Source organism: Urocitellus parryii, chromosome X (assembly GCF_045843805.1).
Source record: "Urocitellus parryii isolate mUroPar1 chromosome X, mUroPar1.hap1, whole genome shotgun sequence".
Taxonomy (NCBI): domain Eukaryota; kingdom Metazoa; phylum Chordata; class Mammalia; order Rodentia; family Sciuridae; genus Urocitellus; species Urocitellus parryii.
In genome coordinates this window covers 129,198,699-129,216,291 of record NC_135547.1, presented here as the reverse complement: position 1 = coordinate 129,216,291, position 17,593 = coordinate 129,198,699, and the positions used below count along the sequence as shown (strand labels likewise).

Below are 17,593 nucleotides of genomic sequence, written 5' to 3'. Positions count from 1 at the left end.
CTCTCTGGCCCCACGTGGCCTGGCGCCTCACTCACCACGTGCTCCCACCCGGGGGCAGAGCGCTGCGGGCTCACTGGGCAGCGGAGAGGAAGGCCGGAGCCGCTCCGTGGGGTGGGGCCCTCTGTGAAGCCAGCCCAGATCCCACCCAGGGGCTGCCCCTCAGGACCTGGCCCTCCCCTCAGGGCCCCCCTCTTACCCCACGCTGTGCCTTCACATGCACCAGGTCTGGGGCACAGTCAGACCACGCAGTGCACAGTAGGGATGGCAGTGCTCCCGTCGAGGGCCAAGCAGGACATGAAGAGGACTGACCCCCACTGACCAATCCCCACTGTCTGCTCCCCCCTCAGCTCTGTGCTCTGCAGAGGGCGGCTGTGGGCAGCGGACGGGAGAGCGCCGAGGTGAGGGCTGGTGCAGCGCGCAGTCCACAGCCCCAGGAGGCCCTGCGTGGCACAGCGCCCAGCCTGCCCTGGAGGGAGCAGAGCGCTGCGGCCCGGGGAGGGCACTCAGGACCTGGGCACCTGTCCCACCCCTCCCCAGGCCCAGACGCCACTCTCCATGACAACATGGGAGAGGGCCAGGGCCCTGCACTGCCCGGCACCAGGTCCTCTGCCCTCTGCTCAGGGTCCGGCCAGCAGAGTGAGCAGAGCCGGGGGCTGCCTGGGGCGTGGCTAGGGGCTCAGCTGCGGGGAGACCTGGGCGTGGCTGTGGCTGAGCAGGGCTCCTGTCCCTGGGAGGTCCAGCACACAATCTCCAGTTAAGGGGCACACTGACCGACAGCCTCCACCCACAGACCCTCGGCATCCCAGCCAGGCGTCCAGGCCAGCAGGACGAGGGGTGCGCGCAGAGTCCCAGCAGAGCACAGGCAGGGGAGGCCGGGGAGGCCGGGGAGGCCGGGGAGGCAGGGGAGGCAGGGGAGGCCGGGGAGGCCGGGGAGGCCGGGGAGGCCGGGGAGGCAGGGGAGGCAGGGGAGGCAGGGGAGGCAGGGGAGGCCGCGCTGCACGGGCAAGACCTGGGCTCCCGCTGCGCACAGTAGCTGCTTCCTCAACCCCGAGAGAGGGCAGGCCAAGGGACACGGTCTCCACTGACCCTTAGCCATCTACGGGGAAAGACGACCTGGACACGAGAACCCGAAAAGAGGGGGCACTGCAGCCCACAGCAAGGGAGAGCTAGAGAGGGGCCGTCTGCTGGGGTGACCCCAGGAAGTGCATGCCCTTCAGGAAGGGCACGTCCCAGGCACTGAGCAGAACTGAGCAGGCCCCGAGAGTGAGGAGACTCGGCAGGGATCCTCACAGCGACCTCCAGTCCCAGCCTCCAGTCCCAGCCTCCTGGGCCACGGGGAACCCCACCCACCGAGCAGTAAGAAGCGCAGGCCACACCCCTGATGAGAGGAGGTGGAGGTCAGGTTCCAGAGCAGATCCAGAGAGTCAGGTGCCACGCACAAGAGGGGCTCGCTCAACACAGGAAGAGCAGGGGACGGCGCACACGGTCATCCCACGGGGGCAGGCCAGGCACCTGGAGAGGCCAAGCACGGAGAAGAGCAAGCAGCTTCCCAGAGCAGACGCTCACAGTCCAGCAAGGGGCCGGAGCCTTCCCCCAGGCCTGGGCAGCACAGGAGGCCCCCAGCACGGCAGGTCTCGCTCGAGCAACGGGACAGGGAGGAACACGGGAACCCACCCCGGAGCAGAGGCCAGAGCCCTGTTCACAGGTGAGATGGCGGTGGGCACGGAGAGACTCGCAGGGGGACACCTGGGCACACCAGACTGCTAAAGTAGACCCCCTCAGAGGAGCTGCAGGACACAAAGCCAACAACATGAGCCACTCTCTGCACAGGACCCCCAACAGTTCCAGAGGAGGTCACTGAATCCAGGCGCTCAGGTGGCCTGAAGAACACGGCACTCGGGGGGGACGAGCCCCTGGGGCTGATGGGCCTGTGCACCCCGACCCCAGAACGGCAGCAGGAGATCAAGGGGCGCCCACAGACCACGCAAACGCCACTGCAGCCGACGTGCTCACAGCGAGGACAGCCCAGGCTCAGAGCAGCACTCTTCAGAGGCCGGGAAGCAGGAGCACACCCCGAGCCCCCGAGAGGCGAGGAAAGGAGAAGCGGCCGGCACACGGGGGAACACCGCTCCGCCTCATGGAGGACAGGCGTCCCGTGCTCCAACGTGGTGCTCCCAGGACGTGGTGCTCCCAGGGCGTGGTGCTCCCAGGGCGTGGTGCTCAGTGAGACTGGCCCGTTGGAGGATGGACCTTGCAGGATTCCACCGAGCACCAGTGCCCAGAGGGGCCAAGCTCCCAGAAGCAGCGGCAGGGGGCTGGCTGCAGAGCCGAGGGGGCGGTGTCAGAGCTGCAAGGTGAAGGCCCTGCAGACCCGCGAGGTGGCAACCGAGTCCAGGTTAACCACTCACCCGCGGCAGTGGCGAGGCGCCCGTGAGGCCGTGCCGTGTGAACCCCAAGGTAAAACACGACTGTTCACTGTCCAGATGGGTCCCTCAAGACTCGCCAGGACGACTTCATGCACAAATGGTACAGGGAGGTCAAGATGCAGAGAAGCAGGATCACACAAGTCAGAGCGCGCCTCCGCGACGGCACGATTCCCTGACACAGCTGCAGGTCCACGGTGACCTGGTGGCTGCAGATCCTCTCCCCTGGCCCCAGGAGTCTTAGAGAGCAGCCCCTCTTCACCCAGAGGAGTCAGAGCCCATTTCCTGGCCTGTAATCAGGAACGTCCCTGCCCTTGTGTCTTTAGCAGGCGATCCAGGGCCCACCGGACCCCAGTTAACAGGCCCAAGGGAACTGGACTCAGGCCAAGCAGCAGCCTGAGCTGGGGCGGGGAGGAGGGCGGCTCAGGGGAGCACTCCCCAGCCCACGCAGGCCCTGGGTCCATCCCCAGCACCCCTCCAGAAACTATTAAGAATTTAAGGGCTACCTGACAGGCGTACAAACACGGTGAAATAAAAATGAATTAGGGCTTTAACTTTTTGAAAATTAAGCCTCTTTGGAGAGATTTAGCTGCTTATCGCACCGTTAAAAGTTTGAATAGTTGCTGAAATATTAATCCTCTATCTGATTTTGCAAAGACAAAGGCAAAGCCACTGCTGGCGCTCGACTCTGGAGTCATTCCAAGAGGAACACAGCCGCTAGAGAAGACCGACAAAGAGCTGGGGGGGGACTCGGGGTACAGCGCCGGCCTCGCATGAGCAAGGCCCTGGGTTGGATTCCCAGCACGGCAGGAAAGAAAAAAAAAGGTAGGACATTGATAAACACAAAACCCAGGTGTGTTTGGACCTAGACATCTGTGAAACTGACGCACGTGGTATCAAGCAGCCCCCGAGAGAACACCGCGTCACCACACCCCACGGTGTCCCCCCACTCTCTGTGGTCCTGAGACTGCATGGGACACAGAAAGGCCAGCCCAGCGTGCAGACCTCGGGGCGAGTCCCCAGGTCGGTGGCGGGTTCCCACCGTGGCCCTGAAGCCGGGAGACACGTACCTGGCATGAGCTGGGCGGTGGGGAACAGCCCCTGGAGCTTGGCCTGGCTCTCGTCCACCAGCTCCTCTTTGGACATGGGCAGCTGCAGGACGTCGATGATGATCTGAGCCGCTTCCAGGGCCGTCTTGCCCATGACCAGCGACTTGACGTCCCAGCTGTAGTCCTTCTCGTAGCGGCCACAGATCTCCTGGAACACCACGGAGTACAGCCGCTCGGTATCTGCAGAGGCGGGGAGATGCAGAGTTCTAGTGCACAGACACACTGACAGGAAGTGGCAGACAGACACCACGCAGGCCTCGCTCTGTGCCAGAGGCTTCCGGGGACGCCCAGGCAAACGGTGGAGATGGCTGAAGGTCACTGCCATGGAGGGTGCCGGACGCAGCCGGCCTTGCAGGGCTTTGGACCCCCTGGGCAAGGTCCCAGTGTGGCTTGGGGACCCGCACTCCATCCCACAGCTCTACCTGGCATTCCCAAGTATGCTAGGATGGCACCACGCATGGTCAGGCGTGAGGTCCACACCGTCAGGGACTTGTCGCACTGTCCCCTGGACGGACTCCTCGTCACGAGGCACCTGGCCATGGACGCTGCCACAGCCTTCCAGGTGAGAAGGGAACCCCCACAGGGTGTGTCCTGGCATGGGGACAGTGGCTGAGCACTGAACCCCAGCTCTGAGGAGGGGCCTCGTGGATGTCCGCTGTCCGGGGACACCGATGCAGATGCGTAGGAAGCTCTGGAAAGACGTGGGCTCCTGTGTCTGCGCCCCCCGGGAACTGCCCCAGTCGGCTCTGGAAGTTGTCCGAGTGCGAGATGCTAACAACTGAGAGTCTCTGCAGCTCTGAACCCCAACATGCTCTCCTCCCAGATGCCCAGGCCGCCAGCTGCACGGGGGGCCTCGTCTCCCGAGGCTGGCCACCGTGGGGCCGGCTGCTGCACTCCCCCTGGCACCTGCCTCACGAGGGGAGGGACACCTTGAGAACATGGGTCCCAGCAGTGTGACCCTGACCCCTGGTGACAGCCCAAGGCACCCGAGGCAGGGAGCAGCTCTCCTGCACGGGCCACCGCTCCACCACCAGGGATCTTTTTGGGGGGGGGTTACCGGGGGTTGAACTCGGGGCCCTGGCCCCAAGCCCCGTCCCCAGCCCTGTGTTGTGGCATCTTATTTGCAGACGGGGCCCCAGCTGCTCAGGGCTCCCTGTTCCTGGGGCTCCACCTGTGCCTGTGTCGGCTGCACTGGGGTCTGCTCCGCACGGTGCTGGGGGCTTGTGGTCGGCCTCAGGGTCCCCGCAGGCCACCCCGCAGGCCGCCCTCCTGGCCCAGGGCTTGCTGCCCTCCCTCTGGGAACGCTGTACCCCTCCTGACGGGGCAATGGCAGCCCCCGCTCCTGCGTGGGGCAGCACAGGTGGCTGGTGGGGGCTCGGCTCCTGCCCGGGCTTCAGGGTGGGCCGCGGCCCTGCCCGCCCCCTGCCCGCCTGCCGCCCTGTGTGGCAGGCAGCCTCCCTGCTCCTGGGACCCTGGGCAGGCAGCAGGACAAGAAGAGCTCCCGTCTGTCCCTTCTCTGCTCGGTGGCAAGGCCGCCCACAGGTGGGTGAGACGGGGTGTGGTGTCCGCCCGCAGAGGGACGGCTCCTCTGCTGCGGCCGACTTCCACCAGACTCTCCAAAGGCAGAGAGAAGCCCGCGCCTCCGCCCCCGGGGTTGGAAATGGCGAGGCTGGGTCCCAGGTCCGAGCGGAGGCCCTCTTCTGGGTACAAAGACAACAGGATTCTAAGAGGAGTCCTCCGGGGGCTCCGTGGCTGGTGGCTGCTCAGGACGGCGTCCTTGGGTAAGGAGGGGAGTGGCCGGAGACTGACTCCTGGACGGGCTGCTTCAGCTCTCCACAGCCCAGGACAGGGGCGGCCGCCGTCCTCGGGGGCCGGGCAGGAAGGGGCTTCTCAAAGGAAGTGGCGCACCATGGCTCCTCTCCTCCTCTCCTCCTCCACGCTGCGTGGGCACAGGGCCAGGGGCCAGGGCTCCTGGGCAAGGAGATGGACGTCGGGCTTTCCCAGGGCTGCCCACCTGCTCTGCGGCGGGAAGCAGCAAGAGTGACAGGGACGGAGAGGAGAGCCCCGGGGAGGCCCAGGCACAGCCCAAGCCCCGGCCAGGGCCAGGGCGAGCTCGGGGCGGGAGGGAGCGCGAGGAAAGCGACTCCAAAGCCAGACAACTCTGCCTCCTTTCAAGACGGTTCAGACAGTGTTTGCTCAGAGCTTAGAGCGTCACCGAGCTTTTAATTTAAAACACACGGAGCTGGAGAATTGTCAATCTGTGGGGGACTGCGCAGACAGCCACTTTCCCCACAATTTAGATAAAATCACCCAAATCCTTGCAGAATAGGGACGGATCTAAACGAGTAATTAAATTCCTCAGATCAAATGATCCGACAAGCTCATGACAGCGTCCTGAAAATTAAAGGTACAGCGCTTTCCAAGAACCCAGGGGTTAAGGTGCAAGCACGCCTGCCAGGTACCCCGCGTGTTCCCCAGCCCACGGAGGAGCCTCACCCTCCCGCCATCTCCACCAGGAAACCCCCTTGGTTTTCAACCTGCGGAAACTAGGGACCCAGGAGCTGCCTCAGGCGACGCCGACCTCACCCAGAGGAGCGCCAGGCAGCACCCGCAGGTACTGAATGGAGCAAGCAGGAGAGGAAGGGGCAGGTAGGAGGGCGGGGGCAGGTAGGAGGCGGGGGCCACAGAGGCTGGCACCGTGAGCCCCAGTGGCTGGCAAGCTCCCAGGAGGGAGGACACTGCACTCCTGTTCCCATTCACAACAGGGCTGCAGGAGGAGCCCTGCCCTGGGGGAGGCGGAGCCCGTGGCCCCCCAGTGCCTGGAGCAGGCCCAGGGTCTGCAGCCGCAGGACAGTTCCGTAAGGCCGCCTCTGCACGCGGCTCCAACCATCTGTGGTTCCAGCAGCCAGAGAGAGGACACCAGGAAAGCAGCCCTGAGCCCTGCGCAGCAGCACGGACGTCGCCCCTTGCCATCACCCCGCCCCCGCAGACAGCGGGACGACCATGGACATAGCATCACATCCTGTTCACTAGGGGACAGGCCACAGGAGGAGACTGAGGGTTAGGGAGCAGGGTGTGGGTTCCGGGCAGCCGCTGCTCGCTCGCTGGCATGCACGGGGCATCGGGTGAGCAGCCCTGGACTGTGGTGTCACTGGGCGTCCACAGATGCCAAGGGAGACTTACGGGGAGCAAACCCAAGAGCTGGCCGACGCTGCACTGCTACCAAAGCCAGCCACGGTACGACACTGCAGTCACGGTGCTGTGTCCCTTCTGTAGGCCACTTTTAACCAGCACACACAGACGGCAAGGGGCACTGCTGCGTAGGTTCAAATGCACCTCCAGGAATCTCGCTCAGCTCCGAGTCTACTACCTGCCTCCTTTACCCCCGCCCCGTCCCTGCACGTGTGGTCCCTGGGCCAGCAGTCAGCGCCCGTGAGAAGCTGTGTCCAGAGCAGAGCCCCGGGCCACACCAGCGAGCCACAGAATGGGAGACGGGGTCGGTGCAGAGATGGGTGCCACCAGCGCTCCAGGGGAGGCCCCCTGCCCCCATCTGACTCACACCCTCACGTGGTGGGAACGCACACTTCATAACTAAGGAATCTTAGTAGGCCCCACGATTCCCAAGGTCACCCCAGCAAACGATTCCAATCAGTGGGGGCCCTCCGTCAACCCAGGTGCAGGAAACCACGTGGCGCCCCATCACGGAGAGGGGAGAGCCGTGAAAATCAACGCACCGCCTTCTCAAACAAGGCCAGGTGCCCCGGCTCTTCTGAAAGGACTCCCCAATAAGCTGGTTTCTCCCCGAGAAATACGCAGCTACAACCAAAGCATCGGCACCTCAGTGGACACGGTGTGTTTAAAGAACTGGTTATGGGTGCATCCGTCTTAGGTGGAAACCAGCCAAAGAGAACACCCCCCTTTATCTAGAGCCTGGATCATCATGTAGGAGACCCCGACTCCTGGCCTGGCTGGGAGACTAGGGGAAGCCTCCGGACTCGCTCTATTTGTGTGGTCACGCACGGCCCGTTCTCCTCCAGCGAAGGCATTTCCAGCTTCATGACAGCTATTATTGGAAAATAAGAGTCCATTTCCCCAAACCGGCCATTTGGTCAGCAGCAAAGCCACCCAACCCCAAGCCTGGGCTTCCACGCCCCACCAGCCCCTCTGAAGGGGGAGGGCTTCCTCAGCGGGGAGCCCAGGCAGCACATCCTCCTGGACAGCCTGCTCCACAAGGCCCTGCTCTCCTCCAGGAGGTGCAGCAGGGAGGGGGCTGGGAGGGCCACAGCAGGGAGGGGGCTGGGAGGGCCACAGCAGGGAGGGGCACAGCAGGGAGGGGGCTGGGAGGGCCACAGCAGGGAGGGGGCTGGGAGGGGCACAGCAGGGAGGGGGCTGGGAGGGCCACAGCAGGGGGGGGGGCTGGGAGGGGCACAGCAGGGAGGGGGCTGGGAGGGGCACAGCAGGGAGGGGGCTGGGAGGGCCACAGCAGGGAGGGGGCTGGGAGGGCCACAGCAGGGAGGGGGCTGGGAGGGCCACAGCAGGGAGGGGGCTGGGAGGGCCACAGCAGGGAGGGGGCTGGGAGGGCCACAGCAGGGAGGGGGCTGGGAGGGCCACAGCAGGGAGGGGGCTGGGAGGGCCACAGCAGGGAGGGGGCTGGGAGGGCCACAGCAGGGAGGGGGCTGGGAGGGCCACAGCAGGGAGGGGGCTGGGAGGGCCACAGCAGGGAGGGGGCTGGGAGGGCCACAGCAGGGAGGGGGCGGGGAGGGCCACAGCAGGGAGGGGGCTGGGAGGGCCACAGCAGGGAGGGGGCTGGGAGGGCCACAGCAGGGAGGGGGCTGGGAGGGCCACAGCAGGGAGGGGGCTGGGAGGGCCACAGCAGGGAGGGGGCTGGGAGGGCCACAGCAGGGAGGGGGCTGGGAGGGCCACAGCAGGGAGGGGGCTGGGAGGGGCACAGCAGGGAGGGGGCTGGGAGGGGCACAGCAGGGAGGGGGCTGGGAGGGCCACAGCAGGGAGGGGGCTGGGAGGGGCACAGCAGGGAGGGGGCGGGGAGGGGAGCAGGCAGCCACCCAGCAGCAGCAGCATGGTGGTGGGCTCCGCCAGCCTGCGAGCAGGCCCCAGGGCAGAGGCCCAGTGTGGGGAGGCCTCCTCCACGCCCTGGCTGAGGGGTGCCGGGCCCTGCAGGTGGCGGAGGCCAAGCAGGCCGTGCCAGGCTGGCTGGCAGGGAACACGGGCAGCGCAGAAGTGCCGACCAAGCTCAGCTGGACGGCGGGGCGCGGGGCCGTGGGCATCGGGCACTGCCTGCGTGTTCTGTCACCCTAGGGCAGGGCTGAGGTGCTGAATGGGACTCGGGACAGTCTCCTGACAGGGTGGTGAAGGGCTCAGTGTGGAGGAGGCCAGCTGTGCACGCCCAGCAGCAGTGGCTTCTGCTCAAGGCTGGCATGCCCCAAATGTCCACCCCCACTAGAGGGAACGGTCCAGGGCCTGCACCTCAGGCTGCCCCCGCAGGCCCCAAGGGCACGCCCCTGCCTGGCCTCGGGTGTCCTCCCACCGGTGACCACCAGCAGACCCTCAGTGTGGGATGGCCGGGCCTCAGCACTCTCCAGGCTCACCCCCTCCCTTGCTCCTCGGGGCACTGTCACCCGGGGCACATCTGCCTCCTGAACCATGCCACCCTCTTGGGGACAGTTCTTAGAAGGAGCTGAGGTGCCAGCCACCTGCACATCAGAAAGACCCAGGACCGCTCAGGGGGTGCCAAAGCCAGGGTCCGCCTCCTGGGAAACCTCAACAGGATCCATTTCTGCAAGTGTCACCTGGAGGCGGGGCGGCTGCTGCAGGTGCGGGTCCACCCGGTGCCCTCCTGCAGCCCTGCCCCTGACCCAGCAGGCTCCAAGGGAGACAGCCTCGTGGCCTGGCTGTGGGGATCACTCCAGAGCACAGGAGGGAGGCCAGTAGGAGCTGCAGGCGGAGAAGCAGGTCCAGGGCAGAGGGCGGGGGACACGGAGACAGTGTCGTCCGAGACACAGACACAGGGCTCGCTCCTCTCCTGAAGCTGGCTCTGCAGACCTGCACCCACGCGCCCCTCGATGGACATCCACAACGGGACAAGAGCCACCGTGAGCCCGTGTAGGTCCTCGTTCTTCATCTCCGCCCCTCTCTCTCTCTCTCTCTCTCTCTCTTTCCCTCTCTCCCTCTCTCTCTCCCTCTCTCTCTCTCTCTCTGAAATGGCACCAAGTGAGTGTGAACCAAGAGAGTCCAGTTGCCACCTAGATTCCCGTTCAGTGTGAGGCTCCAGTTGAAAGACCCCAGCCCAACAACCTCAGGCCTAGTTGCAAAACCACCGAGGCATGTCACAAACCTATGCAGGCACCAGAGGTATTTTTCAAATAATTAGTTAGGTGTAACCGGTTGGGAAAGGACAAAGGACCAGGTCCCTAGGCATGCCTGAATGAGCAGGAACAGGAGGACCAGAGTGCAAATATGTAGCTTTTATGTGGTTCTTTTTTTTAGTAACATACAGTGAAAAACAACTTTGCCTTTTAGGTAATCTATATGCTGGGTTTAAAATTAACCAATAAGAAACCTATTGTTTCCCCCGCGCGAAAACAGCCCCTTTACCCTATAAAAATCTCTGTATCCCCAAGCCCGGTGTGCCAGCTCACCAAAGCTCCGGCTGAGGTTCTGCTGGGCACCCGCAGGCGCCTGTGTCCCCCAATAAATCCCTCTTGCTTTTTGCAGCCAGTGTTTCGTGTGATTCTCCTTGGACAGGGAAACGGGGGTCTTTTCATTTGGAGGTTCCACCGAGATAAATATCAGCCCCTCCCCCATCCCGTCCGGATCCCTGCCCAAGGACTACCTGGTATCACTGGGAGGTAAGCTGGCCAGCTCATGTCGTGTCTGTCGTGTTGTCTGTTGTCACTTTTATGTCTGTAATGTTTGGAATTCTTGGCTGATACTTTGTTTCTATGCGCTGCATTTGTACGATTACGCGTAGTCGCTCTGTATTCTGGGCAGCTTGAGAAGGAGTTGACGAACTCGGACTTCTCCCCTGCCACCCTGGGAGACGTCCCAGGGATTTTTGTAGGCAACGGTGGAGCTCCCGCTCCATCTAAGCCATCTGTAGGCAACGGTGGAGCTCCCGCTCCATCTAAGCCATCTGTATCTGTAGGCAATGGTGGAACTTTCGCTCTACCAAAGCCATCTGTTTGGAAGTTGCGCAGCGCTCTTTCTCTTTGGTCTGATTTGCAGTGTTACTGTGGTTATTATGTTATTGTTTCTGTCTCTGTATTCAATCCCTTCATCTGAAACTAACATGGGGCAATCAATTACGATCCCTTTGAGTCTCACCCTCGACCATTGGCAAGAGAACTAATCTCCCAATCTGGTGTTGTCAGACCCAATCTGAGGGGGATGCTCCCCCAATTCGCTTGTCTGAAGGGAAGGCCCCAGTCGGCTTGGGGCCAGCACCCACTTTCATTGTTTCAGTTTGAATCTGGAAAGGGAATCTATGTCTTTGTGGGTGTCTCCGTGTGTCTCTGTTAAGTGTGATGGCATTGTTTTAGTTTGACCGATGCAGAGTCCCAAATTCCAATCTGCCTTAGAGGTGTGAAGATAACTTTAGCTAGATTTTAACCTAAATTGTGAGCAAGATTAGGGAAGCAGTGTTTTCTTTTCTTCCTGTAGTTGGCCTGAGTGCACCCGCCGCAATTAAGAAATGCCTGCTGGGGATCAAAGAACTTTGATATCTCGCTTTAACTTTTCTCAAAACCCTGTCCTCATTATTAAATTAGCATTAATTGGCTTCGGGGATGGGAGCCAAACTTTCAGTCATAAATTCTGTCCCAGACTGAGATTCTACACCGAGGTAAGTGCATGCACCCCATGTCTGTTTGAGGTGCATCTTTCTCTCTCTTTCTTTCTGGAGGATAAGGTGGGCACCCGTCGGCTACTTAAACGCAATTAGTGCAGCCGCCACTCTACAAGACTCGGGTGAGAGGTTTCTCGGCCTAGGCAGCTCTCAATCACCTGTTCAGTACAGAGCAGGCATGTTGGGTTCTGCCAAAGCCGTTTCCAACTTTTCTGTCTGGGCCTGGAGAGCAATTGGCGTGAGTACACAGTGTCCGGAATCCCGATCTGCCTCGGATGCGTGGAGGTGGAGGAAAGAGTTTGGAACAACTGAGGAATTCCGGTCTGGGCTACTCTCAGACGAATTCTTAAGGTTCCTTTCTCTTGAGCCCCCTTCCGACAGCCCCCAGGGGTATCTAGGGTGATCGGTAGATGAATGGCACTGAGGGAAAGCCCCAATCACATTTGCCTCCGTATGGGCCATGCAACACTCCCAGCCCCGCATCCATTCCTCCTGGATGCTTCCCTTCCTTCGCAGGTCAGAAATGTTAGCAATTCAGGTTGTAGGACTAAGAAAGACATGAGATAATTAGTAAAATCTGCCCAGGTTCTCTAAGGTACATAGGTAACTTTCAATAGTCTGTTTTAGCCACTAATAAAAGTCATGATTAAATGGAAGTTCAAAACCTAGGAGAGATTTTTTTTTCCTTATCTGGTCTGTTTTAAGGTTATTATAGATTGTTTCTTGGGGATAATCTAAGTTAAATGTGTGTCTAACAAAAATTAATTTTTTTATTGTAACAATCTGGTATCTGAATGGGTTTCTAAAGTATTGCACTATCTTGCAGTTAAAAGTTAGGGTTAGGTAATTGTTTAGTTTGTGATTTCAGATAATTCATGCCAGAGAACTTAAATACTTAGAATAAAAAATTAAAAGAACTCTACTTCCAAGCTGGCAAGTGACTCCCAATCATTCAGTTTTATTTTTTATCAGTTTTTAAATTGGGTAGCCTAAGGAGATTTCACTAGATATACAGTGCATTGATTTGGGTAAAGATAGTAAATTATGATTTGGTATCTGTTTCTCTCTGTGTAAAATTTTAAAAAAGTGTTAAATTAAAACGTTGGTCTGGCTTATTGAAATGACATTAATTAGCAGCAGTCTTGGGAATTTTCAAAGCTTAATTTTGATATACATGGTGGTGTGTGGTTCTCTTTTAAAATTTTTCAGGCGATTTAATGTAACTTAATATTACTTTAAAAACTTCAGAACAAAGAAAGTAGCTTAATGATCCTGAAGAAACTCCTTCTGATGGTGGCTTTTATATTATCAAGTAAGATCCTATTTTCAGTTTTGTGTGAGCAAATTTTTCTAGTGTAAAAAAATAAATTGTGACTTATGGTTAAAATACCTTAGGCATAAAGTTTCTGCTCAGAATTCTGGTTTTCCCAGTTCCTTCCAGACCTCAGCCAGGGTTTAAGCTGATATGCAAACAGAAGCAGCTTGGAGCTCAGGCCCAAGGAAAAAAAAAAAAAGTAAAAGTGTCCTTTTACCTGAACTCAAACCAGATTAAACCAAAGAGTAAATTGTATGGCATTTACTAATTACTGGCCGGTCAATTTTTCTAGGACTTTTTTGCCTTTTCTTAGATTCTATATTTTTTTTGAGCTCATAATTTTGTTCCTACCGACAAGTTAATGTTTTTCTGATAAGTTCTATTTTTGATCAACTGGAGTTTTTTGAAACATTGCAGTGGAGATCTCATCTGAGAAAAGCTACAAGGCCTTCACTATTATGTGTGCACACTCTTGTTATGTGTTGTATGTCGGTATGTCTGTATGTGTGTATGTCCATATATCCTGCAGTGATATGACAAATTGACAAATGAGGAGCGCTCATGAAAAAAATTTAAAAATGGATCCAAATATCTTTGATTCACGTGATTCAAATGGTTCAATTTAAATTGGGTAAACAGATGAAAGTAAAGATGTCTTTAAAATTAAGCTTATAAGTTTTTCTAGGTGTTCAAAAAGGCCCTAATAAAATGTTGATGTCTATGAAATAATCTGCTTAGATTAAAAGGTTTACAGGTATTGTTTCAAAATGTGAACAAAAGGAGGTTAACAGATTAAAAAAAAAAAAAAACTAAAAGGTTCTAGATTTCTGGATAAGAGTCTATATGGTTAAATAATTAAAAAGTTTAAGTAAATAATATAAAAAAAAGGTCTGTGTAAGTTTTTGAGCAAGTAATCTTAAAGAAATTAAACAACTGGTTAAACAAGTGCTGTTGTTTTAGAGAATTGTGCTATGTTATTTCTTAAAAAGCTAAACTTGGTTAATATAAAAACATCAATGTAATTGGTGCCATTAATGTGTTCATATCTTCCAGGTACACAAGTCTGTAAGGCAGAAGCTTTAGAAAGAGCATTATATCAAACTGGTGTTCTAAAATTGCATGGTAATTTTAGGCTTAAAAGAAAAACATGTTGAAAATTTATTTATACCATTTGTGTTCTATAACTGTACTTATTATCAATGAGTTATGTAAAGTTCCATACATTTAAATGTATTTTTAAGTTAATGAGAGCCTGATCTATGTAAAGGTTTTATTGCAAAACACGAAAGTACTTTGCTACTTTTCTACAAAAAGTTAAAAGCTTTCAGCCTTTCTTTAATTCATGTTTTAGATGTGATATTATGTTGTGTTAGCTAATATTCATGTAAATTTGAGCAACAATTTATGTAGGCTTTGTAAAATGATGTCTACAAAGCAAAGATCAGCTTCAGAACTATAATATTTAAGACTTATGATGAGCCCCGCCTTACTTGAGATAAGGCTCTATGTCCCATCTCATGTGAAAGTGACTATGGAAGAAGTAGGCCAGATTTCAGTGCATTTAAGGTTGTGTCCAAAAGTCGGTTTTTGTCATGATTGCCAGGACCTCAAACAGGGGATTATAATGTATAACTCTGCCAGAATTCAAGGTAGCTATTACATAAACTAAATATGTTTTTATCCTAGTTAGTTTTGTTTTGTAGTTTGCTTTTAGATGGTCTAAGGATTGCCTGTTAATGTTTTAAAGAGGTACTGCTTTAAGAACTCACAACTTGGGTTAATTTAAGATAATGAGTTAGCACCTACAGGAAAGAGATAGACATTAAGGCCCAGTACTCTTAATACAAGGCTGTTAAAGTTTATTTGCTGGATGTTTAAGATTAAGTTTTAAAATTAAAGTTAAATTAAAAAGGGCCAAGAAAACCAATATTTGGCTCTTGCCCTCTGAGTCAGTCTGAATCAGGGGATAGGGGACTTCTCCAAAGAGCTCTGCAACTCTAGGCCACATAACCTCCTGATCAGGGAGATTAATGAGACCAGTGGAGGACAGAAGCCAATCAGTGCATTTGCTGTGAAGAGGAGGGTCATCAGAAAAGGGAGACATCCCTGATGCTTCCAAGGGAAGCCACGTGGTCAAGCAAGGCCTGGACCCATCCCAGTGCAAATGGCACTAGCAGAACTGGGAAGCTGCTGTAAAGTTCCCGAGGACTCCCAGTAGACTCAGATGACTCTTATAGAAACAGAAGTCAGTTTGACTTGCTTCATCTTAAACACTTAGCAAAGACAGTCAAAGCCAAAACATAGCTGTTCCTGTGCATTTTAAATAATAATAATAGTTAAATGTAACTTCCATAGATAAGTAAACTATAACTATCAAAAGGAACTGCCAGAATAGTTCTTAGTTTAAGGCCCACAGATATTTCTGACCTACACAGGTAGGCTTGGTGTTTGCTAGTATGGTTATCCAGCCCTAAGTAACAGAATTAGATTTCTCTATTAGACACAGGTCATACTAGTAAAAGGATTTTGCAAGATCAGATAATATTAAATTATTAAACTGTGTCTTAAGGGGAAGGACATCTGTAACCCTAAAAGTTAAATGATATGTTTACAATCCTGGTAACTGGAGGGAACTTATGTACAGTGACACGTTCCAGGTGCTACAACACTTATTCAGTACTCATGGTTTTTGTTTCTCTCATAGAGGTACCCATCCCCAGATGACAACCTGTTTTTCCCCAACCAGACCTCAAATGGAACTGAAAAGGGAACTCATGTCCCCCCATGTCGTCGTTCCCCCTGTCATCGAGCCCCCTCATGTTCGACACCCCTTTTCAGCCTGAAGCAGCCAGAACGAGCCATCGCCCCCTTTCACTCCTTCTCCTTACGGCAATAAAGTTTCTAAAATTAGGGTAAACAAAGCCAGAATAGATAAGTAAATCAGGTCAGGTTGGATCTAGGAGGCCAATTTTAAGTAAGTTTGAAAAGTTAAAGACTGTCCCCTGAGGATTACTGTTTACCAAGATGTAGAGTCTGCCCAAATAGGCCCACAACTGAGGGAACCATGATTGGTTCCCAAGTTTCCAGACAAAGGGGGGAATGAAAGACCCCAGCCCAACAACCTCAGGCCTAGTTGCAAAACCACCAAAGCATGTCACAAACCTACGCAGGCACCAGAGGTATTTTTCAAATAATTAGTTAGGTGTAACCGGTTGGGAAAGGACAAAGGACCAGGTCCCTAGGCATGCCTGAATGAGCAGGAACAGGAGGACCAGAGTGCAAATATGTAGCTTTTATGTGGTTCTTTTTTTAGTAACATACAGTGAAAAACAACTTTGCCTTTTAGGTAATCTATATGCTGGGTTTAAAATTAACCAATAAGAAACCTATTGTTTCCCCCGCGCGAAAACAGCCCCTTTACCCTATAAAAATCTCTGTATCCCCAAGCCCGGTGTGCCAGCTCACCAAAGCTCCGGCTGAGGTTCTGCTGGGCACCCGCAGGCGCCTGTGTCCCCCAATAAATCCCTCGTGCTTTTTGCAGCCAGTGTTTCGTGTGATTCTCCTTGGACAGGGAAACGGGGGTCTTTTCACAGTGACCCAGCAGAGACGTCCTCCTGGACCAACAACGTTCCCAACTTGGAGACGGCTCCACAGGTCCCAGGTGGGAAGCCAGGTGGGAAGCCAGGTGCCCGTCTCGGGAACAGGAGCAGGTGCTGGCCCGGGAGCGATGGGTCCGTCCGTCACACAGGCCCGGGCCGAGCGCCAGGCTGTGCTAGGACTGAGGCGAACAGGGCCCCGAGGCCAAGGCGAGATCCATCCACACACAGGAAGGAAGACACCTCTACGCTCCCTCAAGCACCAAGGGACAAAGGAACCTGCGAGGTGAGAGGCTCCCCACAGAGTGGTGGACAGAATGGCTACATGTCCTCAGCTGAGCGTCGCCGGACGCGTCCCCTTCGGCCAAGCTCAGTGACAATGTCCACACGAGGCCCTGCCCTGCCACAGCTCAACAGCGGGGATCAGCAGTGTGGCCGTCCTGGCCCCATGCCCCTGCTGCACTCTGCTCAGGGAGAGGGACCCCAGTCCTGGGCCACCGCCGTCTGACCCTCCCTGGTGAGTGAGCAGGTTCAGGGAGCCCAGGCCTGACACACCATGGACCCGCAGGAAACCCAGCGCCCTGACTCTGCCTGGAAGGAGCCGCTGGGCCGGGAGAGAGTACTGGGTCATCACTGGCCGTCAGCCACCCGCTAGACTGAAACCAAACAGACACGTCACCAGGGACGACCAAGGAGCGGCCCTTTGCCACACAGCAGTGGCTCCGTGCAGCGCACTGCACCCCGGGGCACGGGCAAGGCTCTGGGGCCAGGAGCCTTCCACAGCCCGCGGTTAAGGTAGACGCCATCATGTGTGAACTGGCGTAGGGAGGTGGCTGGGTCACTCCTACGGGGACACGTCTGCAGGGGGAAGTGGACGCGACTCGCAGGATCAGGAATCCAGGGGAACCAGAGCTGTGGGAGTCCAAGGGAGGACGGCAAGGGGCCACGGTGACCCGGCAGGCTCTGGGGCTGCAGGGGCAGGACCAGCTCCCCCCAGGTGCTGAAGGCCCGCGGCTCCTGGACCCACCCACAGCCCCCTCTGGACTCGGCCTCCCGCAGTGTGAGGTGACCACACACTGTGGCTCCAAGCCACCAGGGGGGACATCGCTGACAGCAGTCACAAGATGCACACAGCCCAGCAGGAGAGCGGCTCCTGCCCTGTTGGACACTGAGGCGCTCACCAGGAGGACGGCCTCACTCCAGGTCCAGCAGTGGCCATCCCCATGACGGCCTGAACGGGGAAGTCTGCGTGGGCTGAGCCTCGGGGACTCCGTCCCTGAGCGACCGGC

At 56.3% G+C, this 17,593-nt stretch overlaps 1 protein-coding gene across 1 annotated transcript in view; it reads right to left on the bottom strand.

Annotated features, from left to right (window-relative positions):
* The window catches only part of Pudp (pseudouridine 5'-phosphatase), a 64,052-nt gene that overhangs the window by 26,247 nt on the left and 20,212 nt on the right, over positions 1-17,593 (bottom strand). Inside the window, exon 2 of the mRNA XM_026411148.2 lies at positions 3,494-3,712. Within this exon, the coding sequence (XP_026266933.2) occupies positions 3,494-3,712 (219 nt within the window). The remainder of the gene's footprint in view (positions 1-3,493; positions 3,713-17,593) is intronic.